Genomic DNA, 23,727 nt, shown 5'->3' on the forward strand with positions numbered 1-23,727 from the left:
ATAGAGAAAAAATAGAAATAGAGGACTGCTCTTCCTGTTTCAAGTTGCTCAACATTAAGCCAAACAGAATAATGTGCTATAGCAACCCTAAACAGCAACTTGCCCAAGAACATGACCTCGCTTTAGGACTTCGTTGATTCGAGTTGTGTAGGAAGACAGCTCATTGCAGGGAAACAACAGCATGAATGAAAACATTACCAGGACCATCCACCCTGATGCTTTTCATAGGTACACTGTCTGATCCTATGTACCTCAACATGTGTGATGTATGTTGATGCTGCCACTCAAGGAAACAGACAGTGGAGAGGTAGCACACAGCACAGTGTAAAAATATCTTGACTCAAACTGGATGAAATATTGTATGGCATGAATGTTTGTACTCACACTGCAGTCCCATTCTTTGTTTTACAAGAGTTACATCAATCTGCTTCATTTCATTGGATAATTTATGACCCATTGTTTTATTTCGTGCCTGTTATGCCCCCCCCCAAAAAAAAAAAAATAAAAAAGGAAGGAACAGAAAAACATCCTGCAGATTTTGTTCAAAATTTCATCTTTCTTCCAAGCCGTCACATCTCTGATTACGCTTGTTAATGTAACATGTCTTATTTTACTGTGGTATGTATCATTCAATCATATCTCCAATTATTGACCAGGTCATTGCATGGAATTAATGCTTGCAAACAGTTATACTTCCTTTAATTGACATTCTGCTCACAGTAGGAAATATTGCTTCTGTCGTGATGCAAACTTGGCCCTCTGAAAAGACAACAGCAAAAGATCTTATTTTGCAGTTGTGTTTATTTGTGAAAACATTGTGCTACATAAAAAAATGAAGGTGCACTACGTTTATTGATGATTCAAAGTTAGGATTGGGATGGCAAGCTTTTAAGTTTGACAAGGAATAGCACGAGCGAGAAAATATTCATACAAAAAAATTAATTAATAAAGCAGGGTGTCTACCTACCAGGAAAACCGGGAATTCTCAGGGATTTTGAGTAGTCTGGGAAAAACTCAGGGAATTTTTGCTTCTATCAGGGAAAATTAGCTGTAACTTTATTGAAAGGGAACGAAATTGTCGCAGTAATGCTGGCTCGAGCAACAGAGAGGAATCGTAACTAATGGTCTTTGACGCCGCGTCGGCTGGAGGAGTTGCCAGAGTACAGTCAACGACTGACTCATAGAGAAATATGACCGACTTTTCGGACGCCAGATAACTACGGCTTCGCAGCGCAACTACGTAGTGCCCCATAGGGTCAATGTGTAAGAACGTCTAAAATTTCGGACACAAGAACGCTTCGCCGTCAAATTTTCCGGACATTTTGCCGTGACCGCAGGTCCGAAACGGCATTAATCAAAACCACCACCGCCGTCATTTTGATAAACTCGCCGCCTCGCGCCGGCACACCCGCACGCACATCCGCCTGCAGCCGTAGCCACCACCGCGGCAATGCTAGGCCTAGCTGTTTCGAGGTTCAGTATTAAGCTTCTTGCCGTTCTGTGGCGTTTTTTTCATTGAAAGAATTCGTCATTGCCAGCAATGGCATCGATACCGCCTTTCATCGCGATTGGCTACGAAGTTCGGAAAGCACGGCGCGTTGCATAATGCCGTTTCCCGAAAGTCAGCTTCGCCTCACTACAATAATGTTACTCTGTGAAGCATAACAAATGTGGGAAGGGGCAACTGTCACGGGACACAGTATGTATTCCTTAATTATACACGCATGCACCCGCCATCTCCTGTCACAGTACAAGTACCGATATGCCTAATAAGTGTACTGGCCGGCCTTCACAGCTTTTTTGGACGTGGCTGTTGCGATTTGAACCCTTAAGGGCTGTAAAGACATGCATTCATTTTTTCGGACGTTTTCGCGGCCCCTAGGGAGTCCGAAAAATCGAATGCTGACTGTACAATTGTCCAGGAGGATGCTTCAAATAGTCCGTGTGGCGAACGCGCAGCCGAAGGAGAACAAGAAGACAAGGACCTATGCATTCAGATATGAACAGGAAAGGATTGGAGCATGCGACCACTTTTTTGAAGGAGCTTGCACTCTAAAAGCAAAGTGTTGGCTGATGCCGAGATGCAGGTGTCCCTCTCCAAGCAAAAAAACTGTTTAAAACAGTGAAATGCAACGCTGAGGCGTTGTGTGCAGGCTGAGAGTATGTCAGGACAGTTGAGGTTGACTTACCTGCTGTTGCGAGATATCTCACTTGTGATAAAGTTCGGGCCTCATACCAATAGCTTGCTATCAGTTGATAGAAATAGCTCATATTCATAAATATTCTGCATGCATCTCTTTCTTATTCGTATTTGAGAATGTTCGACTCGATTTGCAATGGTTTTTACTATTTCTTTCTAAGATATTTTATTCGCTGTGCATTTTACTAACCCCTCCTTTCTGTTTTCTTTTTGAATAAAATAAGCGCTACCCCTTACTATTCAAACTGGACTAAGTTGTTTTTTTTTTATTTTTAACATGCTTACTAGAGAGACACCATTAGGTGACATGATGTAGGGAGCCCATCTTGACATAAAACAAAGTTCTGTGGCACTCAGGGAAATTGCAAATTCACTCGGGGAAAACCTGGAAAACTCGGGGAATTTGGAAATGTCAACTTGGTAGGCACCCTGTAAAGGTTTACCTGGAAATATTTTTATTCTGACTGCCCTTCATTAGAGCTAAGAAGCTGGAAAATGCAAAGGTTGAACCTTCAGATGCATAGTAACACTCTTCTATTCTCAACTGCAGACAATGCCATGCATATCGTGCTGTACTTCAGCCCTCAGTTGCCCGACACGAGATAGGTCTTTTACACTTTCGATTTCAACACAAACCAGCTGAAACCTGTAGGAGAGCACAATCGGAACATGGAAAATGAGCAGGAAAGATAACAGGGTGCTGTCCAGCTTGCACGAGTGATCTGGAGAGTGCGTTGTGAAAGTTTGTGTGGCATTTGGCTCTGCCAAATCTCGTACGTAGTGCCATATGGCATACTTCCTTGAACAGCTTTATTGCCAATTATCTTTGACATGGAAACTTTGCACTCGTTCATTGTTCCGAACAACATCTACATGTCAAATAGCAAGATCTTCCTACAAATTTATTTCTTGTTTAGCTCGGGGAAGGCCCTTGCTGGGTATCACGAGCTTCTAGTCACTCTTTGTTTTTGCCTGATACTACCTTGTGCTGATAACGAACTTGGAAACCTGCCTTTCTGATATGCTGCGCCAATGGATTTCCTTATCGTCTAAACAAACTTGTGTCGCGTGCCGCCGTCACCACATAGGGTGTAAGCATTATCACCAGCCTTGTACGTCAAGCCTAGTATTACGCCACAGCTCCTTCTCCATTCGAAAACAAGTGAGGCCTCGTGTGTGGGGTGCACATAGTTCATCGGTGGCTTGCTATTTTCGCCTTAGCATCTCTGCTGTGAGGGAAAGAGTGGTTTGCGGATAGTTTTGTTTGTTTAAGATTGTTTATTAAAACTGTTGTGCTTTTCTTTCCTAGAAATTTATGGTGAATTTATGGGTTGCAACTATAGTCCTTTGCACATTGTACCATACTTCTAAAGCCAGTTGTGGCCTGTGGTTGCTTACTGTTGCGTGAGGTCAACATAAAGTTCATTTGGTCAGGCAGGAAACATTAATCCATCTTGAGACCACCAACTTGTCTTTTGGCTAATGTGACCAGATTTCTCGGAGGGCAAAGTTGGAAATGATAGTCATTGTTTATTCCAAGTTTTATTTATTGGAAGGAAAACTCTTTTTAAAGCTAGTCAGTAAATTTGTACTTGAGTTTCAGTGTTATTTCATCTGCTTCCAACATTACATACATGACAAGCAAGATAGTGGGGTGAGGGTGAGTGGAGTTCGTTAGCCAGTGCATTGAAAATTTCGTTGCAGTTTGATTGAGGAAACATACGAGCCATAAGTGGTCGTACGTGCTGGAGAGGAGCGATCTTATTTTAATTCAGAAAGCGAGCAGTTCAATTTCCGAACCTTTTTAAAGTTATAGGTGCTGCTGCCTCAATTTTGGCAGTCTTTCGCTTTGCCACTTACCTCTCATATATTTTTCAACTTAGAGACACCACACCTGAGAAAATCAACAGCCAATTTGGCACCACAGGGCAAGCATTTTAGGGTTCAGAGAGGGCAAAGCAGTACAAAACACTGTCCCATAAGTGAGCCGTGGGACAACATGGCGGAAACACAGGACATGACCCGCCTAAATCATGACGTCTAGTCATCTTACTTTTGGTTTGAAGTGTGCTCCTAATGCATTTTGAATGCGGAAAAATAAACAAATCAACAAAAAACATTGTGTACAGTAGCAGCAACATGTGCAAGGTAAATAATGCATCGTAAAACAGAGGCCCAGAGGGATGGAATGAGTGACCCTTCGTAAGGACTGTGATTTCTTTGTGATGCCTTTTCTCAATTCTAATGCCTTTCATTCAGCACATTTTGCTTTCATGAGTGCTCAAGCAACGCTCTGTCCTGGGCGAAGCGTTAAAAGAACACAAAAATTGCTGAAAGGCATTAGCATAAAAAAAAAAGCATCGCTACGAAATAGTGGCCCTGGAGTGGATGGCCTTTTGGCCTGAGAATGAAAATGAATGAATGAATGAATGAATGAATGAATGAATGAATGAATGAATGAATGAATGAATGAATGAATGAATGAATGAATTAGAAAAGCTGTGGAGAAAGGGCACAGCATGAAGCTGTGAGTGGAGTGGCAGGCACTATGCGCAGTCTCTGTCAAAAGTCTCAAAGCTGCTGCATGCATGACCAGATTTTTTTATTATGCTGTGCATTGAGGACCCTGTAAAGCTTCCCTCCAAAGTCAAGAGATTAAATGTTTGATGTTTGCACCTTGTTAGCATGACATTTTTGCAGACTTATAGCACCATTAAGAAATTACCACTTGTCATGGCGCTCTTTGGCCAAACCTGGCCCTTGTGCCACAAAAAAACCACATATCATCATCATCATCTTCAAGAAAGAAAGAAAGGCGGATAGACAGAAACAACAAAAGAACAGAATGTGAAGGCGCAACACAAAGCTAGCAATTTTATTGCGAGAAAGAACATAACACAAGGACAGCAAGGACACAACACAACACTAAAACGTGTGCTGCATATTCATGTTGTGTTTTGTGTTCTTCCTGCCCTTGTGTCCTTTTTGTGTTTTGTCTTGCCTTTCTATACTTCTCTTTTGTGTGTGAAAATGAACCTGTAAGGAGATTGAATCAGACAGATGCTCTTCAGTCTCCTGAGCTTTGCAACCAGCCATGCTACTGGAGGCCTGCAACAGTGCCTGGCAGCAGAACTTTTTACTTGTGCAAAAGATTTGAAACTTTTGACAAACGGTGTCTGCTCAAGGGAAGTGAAGCATACATGTATTGTAGGTGAAGGCATAAAGAATAATAAAGCTGTGTAAGCAGACTGTGATGCTGGCTGACAGGCGGACATGAATACATTTCAGTTTCAAGTGATGCATAAGTAAGGACACTCCTGATATTCTCTGACCTCTGTGACAATGTCACACTGTGTTTCCTGACAACATGCTTGCATTCATGTACTTCATTGTTTTCCTTCTCCCACTTTCTGGCATTGGTTGTGGTGCTGGTTTTCAGCATGCCACTGCTGTGTAAAGAGGTTTACTGATTGCGCAGCTTGGCTGGGGAAGCACACACTGAGCTTTCACTGGATAAACATACTAGAATAACTCGGCAGTTTGATTTGCTTTTGTTTTTTCGTTGCATTTACCTATTGCACATAAAAGCTGGCAAGAGGCTGGCACTTAACGGCAAAAGGTAGCGCGATAAAAAGACATAATCGGCTGCAGTAGCGTACATTGCACTTGCATTGACTGAGAGTGCGTGAAAGATACAACAAATTAATTTACTTTTTTGTTTAGATGCATTTATTTTTTGGACATCACAACAAATCCTTGGCGATCTTGTAATGAGGCTCCTGTGGACGTGGGAGCCAAATATTATTTCACTGCATGCAGCAGCGAATTTACGATCTCGTTTCAAAAGCAGTGAAAGATCCCTTTCTCTTGTTTCCACAATGTCGTCGTGCACTGTCACCACAAGCGGCTGGACCCACAGCAACTATTAGCTGATTTCGTGATCATGAGAACGCTCTCGGGAATACGATTGTTGCTCATTCGAGTTAAATAAATGAAAGATATGTGTCTGCACATTCAAAAAACAGAAGAAGCATTTCCCTATTTGCACTGCTAGCCTAAACACTGCAGTTTCGCGTTGCTGCGTCTGGTGCATGTGGCCTCCATGATAAAAAGTGCAGCACAGATACCGAGACCGCCACGGAGTGCCGCCACAAGCCATCTCGTGTTCCAACTTCGAACAGGGCCAGTAGAGCATTTCCCCCGTGTGTTCCCTTGCCGTCTCTCCTGTGTAATTTCCAGTGCACCAGAGGATACGGAGACAGAAAGCCATTGAGTTGTCCGATAACTATGTCTAACTTCCCTTATGATTGAAGGATTCAAAAAATGTTTGTAGCAGGAGATTCATGAGGTGACATAATTTAATAGTTATGTCATTCTATGATTAGTTAGGAAAGTGTTTCAGGGCTTCTTTAAGAGGAGCTTCCATGCCTCTATTGAGTATGCTTTTCATGTAAGTTGCAATATAATGATGAGCAAGAAGCAAGAAATGTGTAATATTTACTCATTTTTCCTGCATAACAGAGTAAGGTGGAAGAGCTACAGCAATGTATTGTAATTTTGTTTTCACGCAGTTTGATATTGCTACATTTTTTTTAAATATGCACAGAATAGCTTTTAAGCACACTTAAGTGTATAATTGATAACATAACCACAATTCTTAGCCTAAGAAGGAAGCTTCTTAAATGGCTTGAAAAAACAAAAGCTTGGTGTTGATTCGATTTCAGTGTAATGCTGCAAAGGGAATCCATACATAGACCTCTGGAATAAACTTCATAGATAAAGAAAAGCTTTGCTCTGGTCTGGGAATTGAAGATATAGCAAATGTTCTGACTAGGGTAGTCAAGTAACTAAGGAACTCTGTATTAAAATATGATGACCAGACACAAGAAAGGAGATTACCATGAGTTCATGATTACCATGAGCTCACTTGTAGCTGCCTGTTGCTAGACAGAAAAATACCATTCCCAACAGAACTGATACCCAAATCTGTTGCCGCATATACATACATCTCTTGCTGTAGATAGCTGCAATTGGCTCTATCACCTACTGCACGCACTTTCTTCCTCATTTCTTGTGTGTCTCCTCTCTCGTCAATTTTTCTCTTCCTTTCTTTCTTTTTTTCTTTCTTTCCTTTTGCTGTGACCAGCAGTTGAAAGCTCAAAATTGAACTCATTGTGTCCATCCTTCTGTCCGTTTGTCATTCCCGATAGGCTGTTATTGCCAGGACAGGAAAGTGAAAACACAGCTTCTCATTCAAGCGAAACATGAACAAGGACGCAATCTGGTACTCAACAACCGTGACAAGATGCATTTTCTGACGACATGCTTGCATTCATATAGAGTTGTTCTACCTCGTGTTTCGTCTCTTTCTTTCTTAATGGTAATGGCTTTAAGAGGAAGCTTTAGCTTGAGCCCAACTCCGATGCAGCCTATTCAAATACATGCAAAAACGGAAAAACGTTTTTCTGAGATAACCCGTGGACTGATTTTAATAAAATTTGTTGCAGTTGAGACAGAAAGTTAAATTCTAGTGACTGTTGGAAGCAGAATTTCAATTTAGGGCCTGAATTTTGTTAAAACATTTCAAAAATTTGCAAGATTGAAAAATATAGTAGCACAAAGTTTACAAGTTAATAGCTCTGCATCAAGAACAGATATCGCGGTTCTGTAAATGGCACTCATTAGATCATTGAAAGCGGACAGTTCAATACGTCATTTTATATCTTACCTGAATTTGTTACATTGTGTACAATTGTTCTGCAAAAGCTGTATTTTCACAATACAAAATGTATTGACATTAATGTGTAACACGTCAATTTTGTCCGCTTTAGATGTACTATTAGGTGCAATTTACAAAAGTGTGATATCATTTTTCGTTGCTGAGTTACAGAATTGTAAACTTGATAGTTTCATTTCATGAAAATTTTCAATTTTTGCCAATTTTGAATAAAATATTGATGACCTAAATCAAAAGTTGGAAACCAATTGTTTCTAGATTTTAATTTCTTTTAAATGCAACAAACGTCGCGAAATTTGGCACAGTGGTTGCCAAGAAAAATGAATTCTCCTTTTACATGTATTTAGATAGGAGAAGCACTAAGCTAAACTGTGCGTCTCCTGTGATACCTCCTCGTCCTCTGCTTTGCCCTCACCATATTTTTATTTTATTTATTTATTCAGTACTGCAAACCTTGTACAGGTCCAAGCAGGGTAGGTAAAAAGATAAACAAAGCAAATATAAACAAAGTTAAGTTTAGAAGTATCACAGTGTTGCAAAATACAGTGATGGAAAAGAGAACTTTACTCACCACTGCTTATTGAACTCCTACCCCTGTGGCAACCTACAGTTGAAAGCCAGATGTGCTAACCTCTGAGCTGCGGTGCAACATATTTTTTATGGTAGTTTGTGCGGTGTTTTGTGTGCAATGTAAAATTCGAGGGTGACAGTGTGTGGGCATGTATCTCAGAGGCCACACCAGGTAATAGTGCCACTGGTGATAATGGTATGTGTACATCGCCAACCAGAAGGTCTTGAGAAGATAGTCGTGTCTACTGTGAGAACCTGCTGCTGTTATAATGAATGAGTTCAGAGGCAAAGAAAATAGCTTACGTGTGATGATCCTAGTGTGAGGACACATGCATGCACACGCGCACACACACCAGTTTCTTGAGTCTCGCTTTCTGGCTACAAGTCATGGCCAAGTTTTCCATACACTTGGAAACATTGCTCTGTGGACGGAGGGATTGACTTGTGATTTAGTTGCCAGTGGGTTTTGCAGCCCCATGTTCTCATTGCTATTGCTTTGTATAAGAACGACAGAAAGCTGAGCTAGTTGGTAAGGATTCATTATGCAAAATATAAGTGAGGCGTGCAGACAGGACACAAGAGTAGAGAGGCGTTCGTGTTGTCCACAAGAGGCGTTTGTGTTGTCCACTTCTCTACTCTTGTGTCCTGTCTGCACGCCTCACTTATATTTTGCTTTGTATAACATTGATTTCTACGTAGTGTGTGATTAGCATAATTGCCTTTTTTTCTCACTGATCTTTCGTAATTGTAGTTAATGACCTTGCCCAGAAAGAAGCCTTACTGATCCACCTGCTATACTCGCACATTTATCTCACTGCAGCGGGTCCCCCAGTGGATCTGTCCCTCATTGGAGGTGTGCGAAGTGGTGACCGTGCCTGAAAAGATGCAGACATTACCCACTGAAAATGGACTGGCCTGGGTCGACATCCCTGTGCCCTCTTCTCACCTGCCAAGCGCTCCTATTCGCTGTCGGCTGCTCTCCTATCGGTGGAGGAAAGGACAGGTGAGTTTCGTCTGCTTCCCGCTCCTCGAAGGAGTACCTAAGTGAATTTTTCAACTTGTCATTTACTTGCGTTCAAAGAAGGTACAAGCCTTCTTAACGCTGAAAAGAAAAATAATGGTAAGTGTCAGAGCACCCCGAATAATTTACCATAATGCTGGTTCCTACAAACCTGTGTCAATTCTAGTACCCAGGAGGTGGATGTGTCATGAGTGAAAAATACAGGCACAGCCAAAAGAGGCACCCACAGCAATATTGACCCTTTTTTTTTGTATATATATATATAAGCAACATCTTCATACCTACCTAGCCTTATTGCTACATGACATCAGAGAACTCAACTCTGCGTCACGATGTCGCAGTAATATTCATGACAGTAGGTCTGAGATTTCATGGCCAACTTTATTATCAAATAAATATTTCCCTACCTTCATACTTGCTAAGCTCAGTTTTTCGATGTGCAAGTAGAGTGTGGTAGAATTTCTAAAACATTGAAAGTATGTGTCAGCACTTTTCGAATGGGGTAATTAAACTTGCCTATTTGGTAGATGATGCTCTTATGAACATCTGAGCCAAATATTTATTCCAGTACAAGGAGCAAGGTGCCTGCAGTTTTGCTCAAAAGACCAGCCACCCATTCTTTAAACTTCTCGAAATCTCCGGCACCTTGCACGCACATTCTGATAGACCAATAAGCGTGATGGCTATTGGCTGGAATCCTTGAGCTGTCACAATTGAAGGAGCACCTCTCGGCAAGACCAAAAATGAGGAAGTGTCATTACTGATAAGGTGGTGCTATCGTCTAGTGGCGGAGGACAATACTTTCTGAAATGGCTTCCAATCTCAGTTCATCACATGGCCCAATTTCAGAGGCCATCCCAATACCAGAGTTTAGCACAAAGACCTTTCATCACATCGCCCAATCTCAGAGGCCATCCCAATACCAGAGTTTAGCACAAGGACGTGTTGGTGCAATGCATTGGCATAGCAGCACAGCTTTTAATGCAATAGGAACAACATAAAGGAGATGGGTGGGGGCGCACTGAGATGTAGCTGGTATATTAACAGTACAATATAATGGCCTGGTCACTTTTCTAATCTTTCTAGATTTCTGACTTGCTATGCTTTCTCACTTAGCAGTAGTAATTATAGAACAACTTGTCATATAAACTAACACTAACGTCCTTATATTTTCAGATGTCTTCCACCAACATTTATAAGATGTGGCCAATCAAAATAATCTCACAGTTGCTGTGGAAAGGCATGTTGCATGCTAAAATGGCTCTGATGACACAATTTACAGTTCTGAATTGTGTATTTTCTTGCCGTGATGAAAAAAAGCAGACTGAGAAAAGTATCAAAGACCCCCCCCCCCCTTTTTTTCATTTATGCTGGTATATGGAGGTCTTGTAATGAGCTGGAAAGTTGAAGTTTTGTGCTGCATGCTTCATTTTTGGCCTCGATGATATGTTGAAATAAAAGAAAATGCACGCTTACACAACATGTAAGTAGGAGATTATTGCAAGTGTATTGGTGATGAAACAAGTTCGAAAACTTCCTTGCAACCTTGTTTAAAGCTTTATCATGTTATATATAAAAGAATGCACAAAAAGAAAAAAAAGTTGCTGAGAAACTTTGTGCCTTGACACCTTTTCAGCTCTTCAGGTTTTCTCGCACAGTTTCATTACTCTGGGATGATCCATGGGATTTTCTCGCTGAAAGAAGAGATGTGTGAGCTCTTGATAATGTGGTACTAAAAAAAAGATTGAGAATTGTAAGAAATGGCAATTTTTTTTGGTTGAAGATATTCTGTGGACAACTCTTATAACAATAAAATGTGTGACACTTTATTTGATTCTGCTAGAGAAAAGCTGTGGACCGTACTACATAAAAACCTGCAGGTAAGAGGATCTCCATGACTGTGGGCTGCTTCTGAATGGCCACAAGATCATTCAAAGGCATATCTCACGTGTTCTGCTCATGTTTCTCACCACTGCAGACTTCTGGGTGGAGTGGTAGCACAACTCTTAGTTACTGAAAGAAGCACTATAAGCGTTGCATTTGATATTCTTCACTCTTAGGCTGCACCCATATTAGTACCACCACTGTTGCGAATACTTTCGTGCTAAATACCAATTAACATGTGGTATTGAAGTGCCCCTAGTAATGAAGGACAGGGCACCAGCCAGCGCAAGCAATGCAAAAAAAAAAAGGTATTTATCGCTTGTTCTATACAACAGTGCCAGCTAGCTGAAATCCATACAAGGAATAGTTTCTCATATCGCTGAAAAATCAAGGAAGTTGGACTCGCCACGCAAGGTTGCCAAGCAAAGGTTCACCTACGCATCACTGCATCAGCAATTCACGGATGCTGTTCTGTGAACCGAAGCACATGCTATTGTGATTGCCCATGCTGGTGCTGCACTCCGAAACTGAATGAGAAACCTTTCATAGGCAGACCTGCAAAGAGCACTGAAAAGTGTGCAGTCAGTCCATGTGCGCCTACATCTCAAAGCCAAAGTCAAGGAAACAGGTTTCTCTCATGCCCAAGTTATCTATGCCCTAAGGAAGCAATTGTCTCAGAACATTCGTGCCATCTCCCATAGCTGCGCGAGTGCAGCACTAGTGCCCACCCCACCGTTGCATATGCATCATACGGGGATGCCGAACGCCTTGAGACATGGGATTTATGTGAGGAAGTCGAATGTAAGGGGATGCAGGTCATGTGGTCCTCACAACTGCTTTCATGTAGGGGTGCCCGAATGTCCGAAATTTACATACAAGCCAAATAGTACTACCCATCTTCAGAAAGAACCTGTTCAATTCGAAAGTTTGGTACGGATTCAGTTGTGTCAGATATGTTGTTATGGCTGGGTATTGAGTTACTGGAACAACCAGAGCCTTCCTGCCATGAAAAAAAGGCTCGTTCAAATGGCCCATTGGCTACATGAAGCATGAGTTGCAAACTGAGAAGCTGAGCAAATTGAGAACAAAGTGAAAGCAAGAGCCAAAGTTTCGACAAGTGGACTTGAAGGCCTTGAAGAAGACAAGTCCACTTGTTGAAACGTTGGCTCCTGCTTTCACCTTGCTCTCGTTTTACTCATCGTCTTGAATTTCCGTCTCCCGCCTTCCCCCTGTTTAAGCTGAGAATCTGTGGTTATTGACTGTGCGGATGGTTAGAATGTCTCTGGAAACATGCAGCGTGCCTGGCTGAAGAAACAATGAAGCTAAGTGGATGCGTCATTGTGCTTAGCTCAATAAACTCTGCAGCGGAGCCAGAGTAGCATTGTTACTGCCGCTCAGCGGCGGTCGCCTCGCATGCTCAGATGTGCCAACATGTCGCCCCCATGTATTACTGGGATGCCGTCTGAGCAGCTTAAGCACAGCACACAATGCCAAACTTTCCTATGGCTGTCAATACTTTGCCCTTCTGGTAAAACTGCCAATTTTGGACTACAATTCCTCCCCGTGTTTCTTTATTATTATTATTATTATTATTATTATTATTATTATTATTATTATTATTATTATTATTATTATTATTATTATTATTATTATTATTAGCCCTGGAAGGAAGAAAATGTTTCGTATTCAGTACTCTATAAAAAGCCTGCATTATCTAAATAGCCATATTCTATTAAATTTGATTTCGCTGTTAAGTAATTGAGTAGAAGCGACAAAAGTTTGCTTGACTACACATTGCTTGGATAGCTGCTGCCAGATTTTCTTTTCAGGACCACCACAGAGAAATGGCCACTATTTTAAGCTCTGCAGTTAGCAAATTTCAGATATTTCTTGAGCCTGCTGTTTCCCTGCAAAGAAGAGAACATGCTGAGCGAATGCGGAGGTCTCTGGAAATTTTTGCTGTGCTGTTGATCACAGTATGTTGCCATTGGCCAAGGGAGCTACCAAATAAGATGTTTGTGAATTGTGAACATGGCCATTTTAAAAGTGCCCTTAGTCTATAGTGCATTAAGGTGCTTCTTTTCTAAAAAACTGTGTCTCCTTGTTTTTTCCGAGCTCAAACTTCATACCTTGATGAGGAAACAGTCTAGAGATTGCAGTTTTGTTTTGTGTTGCTGCTAAATCTTTATTCTGATGTTGCTGTATGATACTTTCGTTTGCAGGAGGCTGTCACAGGGAGCCGGTGGTTTTCTAGTCCAGCCCCTCCATCCAAGGGCTTGCTACTTCACTGCCATGGTGGTGGGTTTGTGTCCCAAACTCCCGACTCTCATGAGGTGAGTGCTTGCTGGGCTATGCCTGTCGCAGCTACTCCTCAGCGATACCGTGTGGCTGAGAATTGCTGTTACCAGGTTGAAGTAAAGAAGAATGTGACTGTTAAAGTAGAAATATTTATGTTAACAATCCTTTGTTTCCCATAAGGATGCCACTGAAAGCACAGATTTTCGCCTCTCATTTCTTTTATATATTGTGACGCAGCAGTTATCACGACGTTTAGTTCGCATTGAATTGAGAAACAGCGCGGATGTCAATTTGCTCACCGCTGCTGCCGCATTTATCTTGCTTGATTTGCTATCGCAATCGATGCTTCACCTTTCGGGCAAAGCTCTGACTCTTTTGTTTTTTTGTTTTTTTTTTTACTTTGGACGTTTGTCATTCACTTTTTGCAATAAAGTTGTTAACCCTTTGAGGGTAGATTTTTTTCGCCATATGAGACCGCCCAGGGTCGATTTCTTTTTATTGCAGATTCCGATTGTTCTTCGGGACTTATTTTGAAAAAAAATTTACCGTAATTTTTCTAGGGTGACCGTAAAGTGAGAAAAAAATATTTTGCATTGGTATATATGTACTCTTCATTCATGAATAACAACAATACAAAAGAAAATACGCTTATAAAAATTACAAATTTGATGCATTGTTATACACATAGTTCAAGGCTTTGAAAATGCGCACACGAGAATATTTCGCAGCTCTCACCTTACACTAATATTTACGTCCATAGTGTAGTCAAACTGCATAGGTGCACGCACTCAAGAAAACTGCGTGGTTGTATGCCCGTCAAAAAAGCAAAATGTGTGGCAAAGTTCCGCTAATCTTCATCTTATTGCCAACCAGAGGCAATTAGTTTTCGCGAGTGTAAAAGAAACATGGAAAGCAACAGAAATGCATGCACGGCGGCATCCTTCCTATGCGCACCCTTGTGAGCACTAAACGAGCGAGAAACAAGTGGTAGCCCTTTGAGCGATTAGTAATGAGATAGCCATCACTAGCCATTTTGCAAGAGAAAGAAGCCACAACCGCCCGCAGAACGAAATCCAAACCGCTGCCCGCCCACCCGCCCACGCGCCAATGTGCGAGCAGTAGTAAATAGACACGCGGGTGCAAACTAGCTCTAAAACAAACCATGCAACGAAAACCGAGAGGAGGAGGCGTGCAAAAAAAATTTCCTGTATTCCCACATAGTGGCAGCACATGATTCAAAAGAAAAAGTTAGGAAATTGGTGCGCTTTTTAAATGTACAGACGGCACCGTAAATATACGGCATCGACCATTTTTGGACTTGTTCGCAGCGCCGTATGTTTATGTCATTGACCCTCAAAGGGTTAAACATTGCGACGAAAGCTTTGGAAGTGAGGAGTTTCGAATATTACGGACTTCAGATAAAAAGGACATTTATTGTCGAATGATCAGGGTCCTTTGTTGTAACGAGAGTTGACTGTATTCAATTCGTATTCAAAATTTTGAATAGTCATGCCTCTTTAATGATCACTGCAAATAACTATGGATAAAACAGTGCACAGAATTTACAATGTGTCCTGTTTTTGCTTCCTCACATTGTTTTAACTGCACCAGATCTACCTGAGGGACTGGGCGAAGGACCTTGACGTGCCCATCCTGACAGTGGACTACTCCCTGTCCCCAGAGGCACCGTTCCCTCGAGCCCTTGAAGAGGTGTTACATGTTTATGCCTGGGCTCTCATCAACCACAAAAAGCTAGGTAAGTTGTTTGCGTCTGCTAGATGCCATTCTGTAGGGTTCAGTCCAGCAGGAAGTGTGCTGTGATTGATTGCGCCATTGTAAGATGGTTTTCTGTAGCACCGTGGCTGTCATATACATTCTGTTGCATTCCGGTACATGTTTCTGCTATTACTGCATGCCGCTTTTCCTTGTAGACTCTTTGGATGCTCATTTGTGGGCGCTCTAATGTGCTCCCAAAAGGTAAATCTTGTTTGCATGATAGAAGAGGGCTGCCCTGGCTACATTTGGATGGTTCTTTCTGATCGCCCGACTCCAGATCAGAGTGCTGACAGGTTCTCCCAGTGTTGCTCTCAGAGCAGCTGAGGAATCTGGTTGTTTTTTGGTCATGTGACCCCGTCCTTAACTGTGGTCGAACTGGCAAAAGGTGTCTCTCGCTCCGTTCAGGGCGATGACAATTATCATCAGCATTGGCACTGTCTGCATTAGCGAAAGCTCCCCACACCTTCACTTCTTTCCCTCTCACTGTCCTGAAAAGCAGCCAGCTCTTCCGTTGGCATAAAATATATTCTTCTTAGATTCAGAGTGGCTCCAGAAACTGTCTGCTTAGATTTAGATGACCACAGCGATCATCCAAAAATGCCATTAGTTGTCTACCCATTACTATGGAATAACAGTAACATGCTTTGAATGGTGGTTGTCATCATGCTCATCGTGTGGAATTAGCTGTGACGAACATCTTGGAAACTGGTCCTTCTTGAAGAACTCCATAGGTGATTCTTTATCATGTCAGGTAGGCAGTTGTTTCATTTTTCTCCGAGTTTCCTGTCACCCTTAAGATGTGCCGGGAAACAGAAAGTTGGTCGTCCACCAGACCTCTTCTATAACTCTTCTTCTTTATCCCCTTCATTCAGAGTGTGCACTTCGCCTTCATCACGGATAGTTGAGTTAGCATGAACATTGCAGAGATAATTTTAGGCAAGTGAGAAACACTTCATCAAAACTGAAACATCTTGACAGCTCAGACATCTGATTATCACGGAATAATGTTAGAACAGATACATCCTGGGCACAGGGCTGCGATTGGTGACATCTGGAGACAGCATCGTCAACTATGGTTAATTGTAAACATTATACAGCTTCTCTTGCAGAAATAATAAATAAATAAACAAAAAATGGAAAGATTGCTTTATAAAGGTTAAGTTGTCTTGAGAATCATTGCACTAGCAGATAAGTGGAAAGCAATTGTTCCTGTGCACAGTTTGCTTGAAGACAGGTCTGCAAGGTGACAGCACCACTGCTACTACTACTCCCACGCTGATGTCACAACAGGTGAAGGCAGGGGGTCAGTAGAAATCTTTTTGAGGGTACATGCTTTGTGTGCACACATCAATCTTTAGGATTTGCAGAAAAAGTACAAAACTTCTGTCGTACCCTGTATCTGAAATGACCAAATTGCCTAAAGATCATACAACATTCATTGAAATCTGTACCCTTATAATATTGCCTGAATTGCCCTATACCATACAGTTCTTTCAAATGTAATTTGTTATTTACTATTATATATCACATTATATTATTTTGTATAGTTTCTTAATTGCAGCAAAATATGTATGACCTGCTTTTCTTTTGCATTTGTTTCGCACTTTCTTTCTGTAGGTTGGACCGGTGAAAACATTTGTGTGGCTGGTGACAGTGCCGGAGGAAACCTGATGCTGGCCCTCTGCCTAAAGACCATTGAGCTCAACATTCGGCGACCCAGCGGGGCGTTTGCAGCGTACACGCCCGTCATGCTTAGCATGGCACCGTCTCCTTCAAGGATTCTGTGTGCTGTGGATCCTCTGCTCCCTCTCGGCTTCATGCTGACCTGTCTTCATGGTAGGCACTGGACATTTCCTCTGTACCTGCTGAAGGGGTATTGCATCTTGTTTGTTAAAGATATGCTAAAGTGGCATGTAAGCCAAACTGAAAAAAAGCATTATATTTTCTGAGAACAGTGGTGTTGTAAGGGAGAGATAAAGAAAGAAGACTAACGCAGGGAAGAATAATGTGGTACCAAATCTAGGGATAGTACCAATTTGTCTTCTTTATATTTGTTCAGTAGTACTCAATTGATAATAAAAATTTTAAAAGAGAATGCAGTTTGGCCAACACAGGAACTCTGGTATCATCTCTGTGTGGCCTTCTGTCTCAAAACAAGCAGCAATGCCTGGCAAAGCATGACTTCTAAGATTGCCGGCGCAGCTATGCAAAAGAGCCAGTTTGCCACCAACAACTTAAATTGCTGATGAACTATGCCTAGTTATGTACTGCTGGGTATGCTTTGTAACAAAGTCTCTCTTTTTGCAGCATACATTGGCTGCGCCACTGAGCCAGACATCAGACTGTGTACCAAAGTACCTCCAGAGAAGCCGGCCCGTAAGGAAAGTGTGACAGAAAACAGCGTGTCAGATTCCGGTCAGAGTCCCACAGACAGTGTTCATACTTCAACGACTCAGCCTGCACAGGGGAGTGAGGTAGAGATGGGTAACCCTATGAGCACCTCACCAACAATGAAGGCCAAGGTGCCTTTGACCCGCACAAAGAATGTGGTGGAGCTCGAAGTGGCGGGAGAACTGCCTAGCCAGTATCTCTGCCGCTTTGCATCTCAGTGCAACGACACAAACACTTCGTGCCAAGCCGACCTGCACGCAGACGAACACATAGTGCTAGATATGCCCGTGGACCTGACTTTCCCGGTGCGTAACCGGTGCTGTCGTGCGGCTACGCAGTGGGTGCGGGCGCTGGTGACCGTCCTTAGTGCCAGCCACCTGTACCAGAGGCATGTGCTGGCCAACTGGGAGCTGCTGTGCGGCCAAAACGGCAAGAAGAGAAAAGGCCTGGCCGTCCCGTGGTTTCGGAGGGCCTCACGCTTTGACCGCAAGTTTCAGACCATGAAGATTCTGGCCAGTAACCCCTTCATCTCGCCCTACCTCGCCCCTGGCTGGATGCTCCAGAGGATGCCTCCTTGCTACTTTGTGGTGGGTGCCCATGGTCAGGATCTAATTCTGCACCAAGTCATCTTTTCTGTCGTGCTTGTGCCCTTCCCTGGTGCAGAGTAGCTTACCAAGGCCTAGCCTTGAGTTAAGCTCCCTGCCTTTTTTTTTACCGCTACTCTCTCTCTATCTCTGTGCTAAGTCTTTGGACAACATTCTTCGATTGGGCACTTAATGTTTCAGTGTAACTTGGTGGTAGAGTTTACTGCGACGTGATAAGTCATGCACTGGCAAATTCTTGTGTAAAGACCACGAATTTGGACCATTTTGGAAATTTTCTGTGCATGGGCCACACTTGTCATCTGTGACTGGGCGGCTTGTACTCTGGTACCTGCTTGCAGTATCTGCACGGTTCACAGAGGTGGATCACATGCTACATCTGGTTTCTGTTAGTTTGTTTAATCTGTTTGTTGGTTTTACAGTATAGCTAGGCTACTAATTGCAAACTCATCTAATTTAAGCATTGGTGCCATCAAGAAACTAGTGTCTTGGTGCACCAAATCTTGTCAGCTGCTGCATTTAAAGTCTGGGCTAAGGATTCTGCAGTTCTAGGCCCCATATCTGTCATTAGAGGAAAGGGGCCTCTTTTATTTAAGTATGAATCATTGGAGTTCTATGAGGAGCTATTGGCCTTAGAATTCTCCCCCCCTCCTCTTTTTTGCATTTCTGTATTTGGCACTGGATGTGTCCCATAACACTTTTCTCCTGGACACACATGTTTGTATGTGCCACCCTGAGCATGTACATCCTATGCACACAGATTTTCAGTGCTTTGTAAGTATGTTTATGCACGGAACTTTCGTCACTAATGCAATAACTGAGATGCATAGTGGTGGGCTGTAACATTCCATTCACTTTTCATGCCTAGGAACTCTAGTGCTTTTTCATCGTGCAACCTTACATGTGATGTGACAGCTGCACTTGTGTCCGACGACAGGTTGACCTTTAAACAGTTTGGTTCCAGTGAACGGAACTCCAGCTGTTCCAGCTCTGCGGTTAAGTCATAGTAAAATATTTTTGCGCGCACAATTGACAAGGACACAGTGAAGGGCGGACACACGAGCGCTTACTCACAACTATTTTATTTTCGGAAAAATATTTTACCATGAATTCTGTGGGTTCACTGTACGTTTCCGCGCACGGCATCGCCAAGTGGCCCCCGAGAAGTGGAGCCCCACGACGCGGCACGACGGCGCACGGCGATAGACCCACCGCAGGTTCGAGCACTCCGAGCCGCCGCGCGCGCAGGGCACCGCGCGTCCGCGCCTGCTCCGGCCCGCTCCGTGTGCCGACGCGCAGCTGCGCGCGTACGCGCCCCGCCGGCCCCACAGCTTAGGGGAAGGCGAGACCGCGCGCGCGCGCAGCAAGGGAGACCCTAGGCAAAGCTCTCGAGAAGACAAAGTACATTTATTACACTGGGAGTCAATACAAACACACGTTTTAACATAACTTCCGAATATGAATCACACAAAACATGGCCGAATGGTCGCCGGTGGCCGCTAACGGCGCACCGCGACAGAGAGAGAAACAAAGAACAAAGAACCCCCAGCAGAAGAATTTGCCTATCCTTCGGTCAGCGCCTGCCATCGTGCGCCCCACAGCAGAGAAAAGGGAACTAGAGAGAAACGACAGACGAACAGACGGGGGCACGATCGGCAGACGCTGCCTCAGGACATCGAGACGACGGAAGAGTGCGCGCGCCGCCCGCCGAGGCTGGGACCCCGACGAGCCGAAGTAACCATCGGCCGGCGGCGGACAAAGGGGGCCGCCGCCGGCAGAGAGCAACACGTACGCACCTTCCGACGCCCCGATGTGGTCTCCCCGGGCGCCCGTCTTGCGCGCGCTTACCCGGAGCGCACACAAGCAGGGCCCGAATCCCGCCAAAATGTCGGCCAATGGGGAAAGCCTGTTGACCTTCCCGTGGGCGGGATGACAGCAGAGTGACAGTGTTTTATGACCCGCTGCCACCCCGTCCAGGCAAGGAGGAGAGGGACACGGAGCCCCCGGCAACACAACGCAACGGCTTTACACAACCACCGCGAGAACCGGAAACCCCACATCCCTCCCTCCTTAAATGCTCCCTACCAATGCAAGGCTGGTGGCTCCGATGTCAGCCAAAGAAGAAAAGAAAACAAAGAACAAAGAAATAGTAATTACATTGCCAATACCGGAGCCACCCATTGGCATTCCGAACCCAAAATCACCAGCCCCCAAAACATAAACAAAAAGACATCAAAGGAAGAAAAGCAAGCTACTAGAACAAATCAAATAGGGACGTCTGAGGTACACAACAGCAACACAAAAGAAAGTCCACACGAAACCACGCTTTAACGCGAACACGCACAATAAAAACATCCACCGAAGAAAAATGTAAGAGTAACAACAAAATATAAACGCTTAGAGACATAATGACATTCGGACACAAACGCGGACAAGGGAAAATAACAAAACGTTGGCTTATACCATCAATCAAAACAAAAGAGAATAACATAAAGGGTTCAAATGACGTACAAAGAATGTCCACGCGATAAATCGCCGGGGAGTCCTAAACACCAGGCCCACATGCCACGCGTGCGACTCCAAGCCACTTCAACGACGTCCGGCAACGGCCTCTGGCGCCGGTGCTTCTGGCGGTGTCCGCTCCATGGTACAGCCATGATCCGCGCCAGTTGTCGCGACCGCACAGCCCGATCCACAGCCCCGCCGTCGCCAGGCTTCGATGGAGGTCAACATCACCCGTTGACGCAACACGGCAGCGAAAACACACGCGAAACATTCCCGAAACGCAAAACACATAGATACAAATAAATGACTAGCACAAAAGGAACACGAACCATACCTAAGGAAACACATACATAAAAGCAAAACGAAGACGGCTAGGTAAGACACAGAGAAACAAGTAGCCTAACGAAGAAACACTGAACAAAGGGAAAACAAGGACAGAGAAAGACGGATAGCAGCCTGCCTGATTGCAGCGAAGTGGATAGCTGAGAGGTTTTTGAAGAGAAATGGGTAGCTGATCCAAAGTTGTGGATACCCATAGGCATGCCTCATCTCAGTATAGATGGTTACTCCGTCTGAGTTCAGCCGGACACAGTAAACGTGGTCTTCACTAGCGCGATGACATACGACTTCGACGCTAGCGGAAATTTCTTCCACGGACGCACACTGTCCATCCGCGAAACCAATCAAAATTGACTTCGAATACGTGATGTCTATGTGATGAACAGACGTGGAACGTTCGGCGATAGACGAAGAGTCGCTCCACGCCGGGCCAAGTCACAGCGCGAATCGATTTTAACGAAAACCTTGGCGCTGTGATGATCGTGCGATACTTGCCGGAGTGGCGCTAAATCGCGTTTCTCCGGCGCCTGGGGTTACCACCTTGAACAAAGCTCTCAGATTGCAGTGTTGGCGGGTGGGACGCGATCTTCATCGGCCGAGCTCGTTGTGACCCCGCAGAGCGAACCCACCCGGGGCAACAGCGACACACGCTGTATCCGGCCCCGCGCGCCCGTTGCAATACAAGCAACGCTACGGCGCCCGCGCCCGTGCAATACCAGCCACGTTCCGGCGCTCCGCCTCCCTGAGGCCGTCGAAGAACTATTTACAATTATTTACAAACGGGTCACTCTGCGGTCCCTTCGGCGCTCTTCGGGCCGTTTAAAAAAAATAGAAAAAGACGATTCCGACACCCTTTGGTGGGGGTGGCGGGTTTCGTTCCCCCGGCTGGCTTTCCACCCGGGCTGTCCTCCCCGTCATCGCCGCGGGGTAGCGGGGGAGCGTCCCCTTCTGCGCGCGCGACGGAGGGATGTCCGGGGCGCTTGCCTCTTCGCGGAGCGGGCCTGTTTCGTGGCCTTTGTCTCCGCTCGGCTATGCGCTGCCAGCTTTGCCCTCAATTGGTGGTGCAGAAGGCACCACCACTAACCGGTCTTCCTAAAGGTGACAGAGGGCATATTAATAGTGCGTCAGCTATCACGGCATGAATTTTGCGAGGAAAGGCGCGCATCAACTGAGAACTGACGGGCAAGCCACTGAGCCGCGCCAACAATAGCAAAACCGCGAACTTCTGCAGAGTTAGCCGGCCTTAGAGGCACTGTACCCGAGCAGTCCGCGCAATTAGCAGCCGCCAGAATGGTAATGATGCTAGAGACCCACGAAAATCCGTCAGACTCACCGAATCGTTGAGCAGATGGAAGGACGGAAAAGTCAGCCCTCCCGGTACGAATCGGCGAGACCTCCGGCCCCCGCATGGTCTCCACAATCGATGACGACTGCAGCATCTCGGCGGCCACTTGCTTCCTTTCCTCGTCCGCGCTTCGCAGCACGGAACTTCGAAGCGGTTGTCCGATACGCTTACCACGCTACTTTTACTGAGGCAAGGTATGACAGAAAGAGCGAGAGGAAAATAGAGGAATTTGGCACACGGGGGAGAGACATGGCTCGGTTAACAAAGCGCGTTCGCAACGCAACCTCTGCAACGCAGCAGCCCGGACACTCGGCGGCCAGAGGCTGATTAGGCCCCTGGCCCCACGTTGGGCGCCATTTTGTGGTGTTCACCCGCGACGCTCACGGCGCGCCGGACGACCACCCCCGCGGGTTCGACCACTCCGAGCCGCCGCGCGCGCAGGGCACCGCGCGCCCGCGCCTACTCCAGCCCGCTCCGTGTGCCGACGCGCAGCTGCGCGCGTACGCGCCCCGCCGGCCCCACAGCTTAGGGGAAGGCGAGACCGCGCGCGCGCAGCAAGGGAGACCCTAGGCAAAGCTCTCGAGAAGACAGAAAGTACATTTATTACACTGGGAGTCAATACAAACACAAGTTTTAGCATCACGTCCGAATATATATCTGATTAGACAAAACATGGCCGAATGGTCGCCGGTGGCCGCTAGAATGGCGCACCGCGACAGAGAGAGAACAAAGAACAAAGACCCCCCAGCAGTAAGAATTTGCCTATCCTTCGGTCAGCGCCTGCCATCGTGTGCCCCACAGCAGAGAAAAGGGAAATAGAGAGAAACGACAGACGAACAGACGGGGGCACGATCGGCAGACGCTGCCTCAGGACATCGAGACGACGGAAGAGTGCGCGCGCCGCCCGCCGAGGCTGGGACCCCGACGAGCCGAAGTAACCATCGGCCGGCGGCGGACAAAGGGGGCCGCCGCCGGCAGAGAGGACACGTACGCACCTTCCGACGCCCCGATGTGGTCTCCCCGGGACCCGTCTTGCGCGCGCTTACCCGGAGCGCACGC

At 45.0% G+C, this 23,727-nt stretch overlaps 1 protein-coding gene across 1 annotated transcript in view; it reads left to right on the top strand.

Annotated features, from left to right (window-relative positions):
- Positions 1-23,727, top strand: part of Hsl (hormone-sensitive lipase) — a 31,907-nt gene that overhangs the window by 4,317 nt on the left and 3,863 nt on the right. Inside the window, exons 3-7 of the mRNA XM_065431953.1 lie at positions 9,328-9,510; positions 13,635-13,745; positions 15,322-15,466; positions 17,104-17,322; positions 17,794-18,464. Coding sequence (XP_065288025.1) covers positions 9,328-9,510; positions 13,635-13,745; positions 15,322-15,466; positions 17,104-17,322; positions 17,794-18,464 — 1,329 coding nt within the window. The remainder of the gene's footprint in view (positions 1-9,327; positions 9,511-13,634; positions 13,746-15,321; positions 15,467-17,103; positions 17,323-17,793; positions 18,465-23,727) is intronic.

The sequence above is a fragment of the Dermacentor albipictus genome, chromosome 4, assembly GCF_038994185.2.
Source record: "Dermacentor albipictus isolate Rhodes 1998 colony chromosome 4, USDA_Dalb.pri_finalv2, whole genome shotgun sequence".
NCBI classification, from domain to species: Eukaryota; Metazoa; Arthropoda; class Arachnida; order Ixodida; family Ixodidae; genus Dermacentor; species Dermacentor albipictus.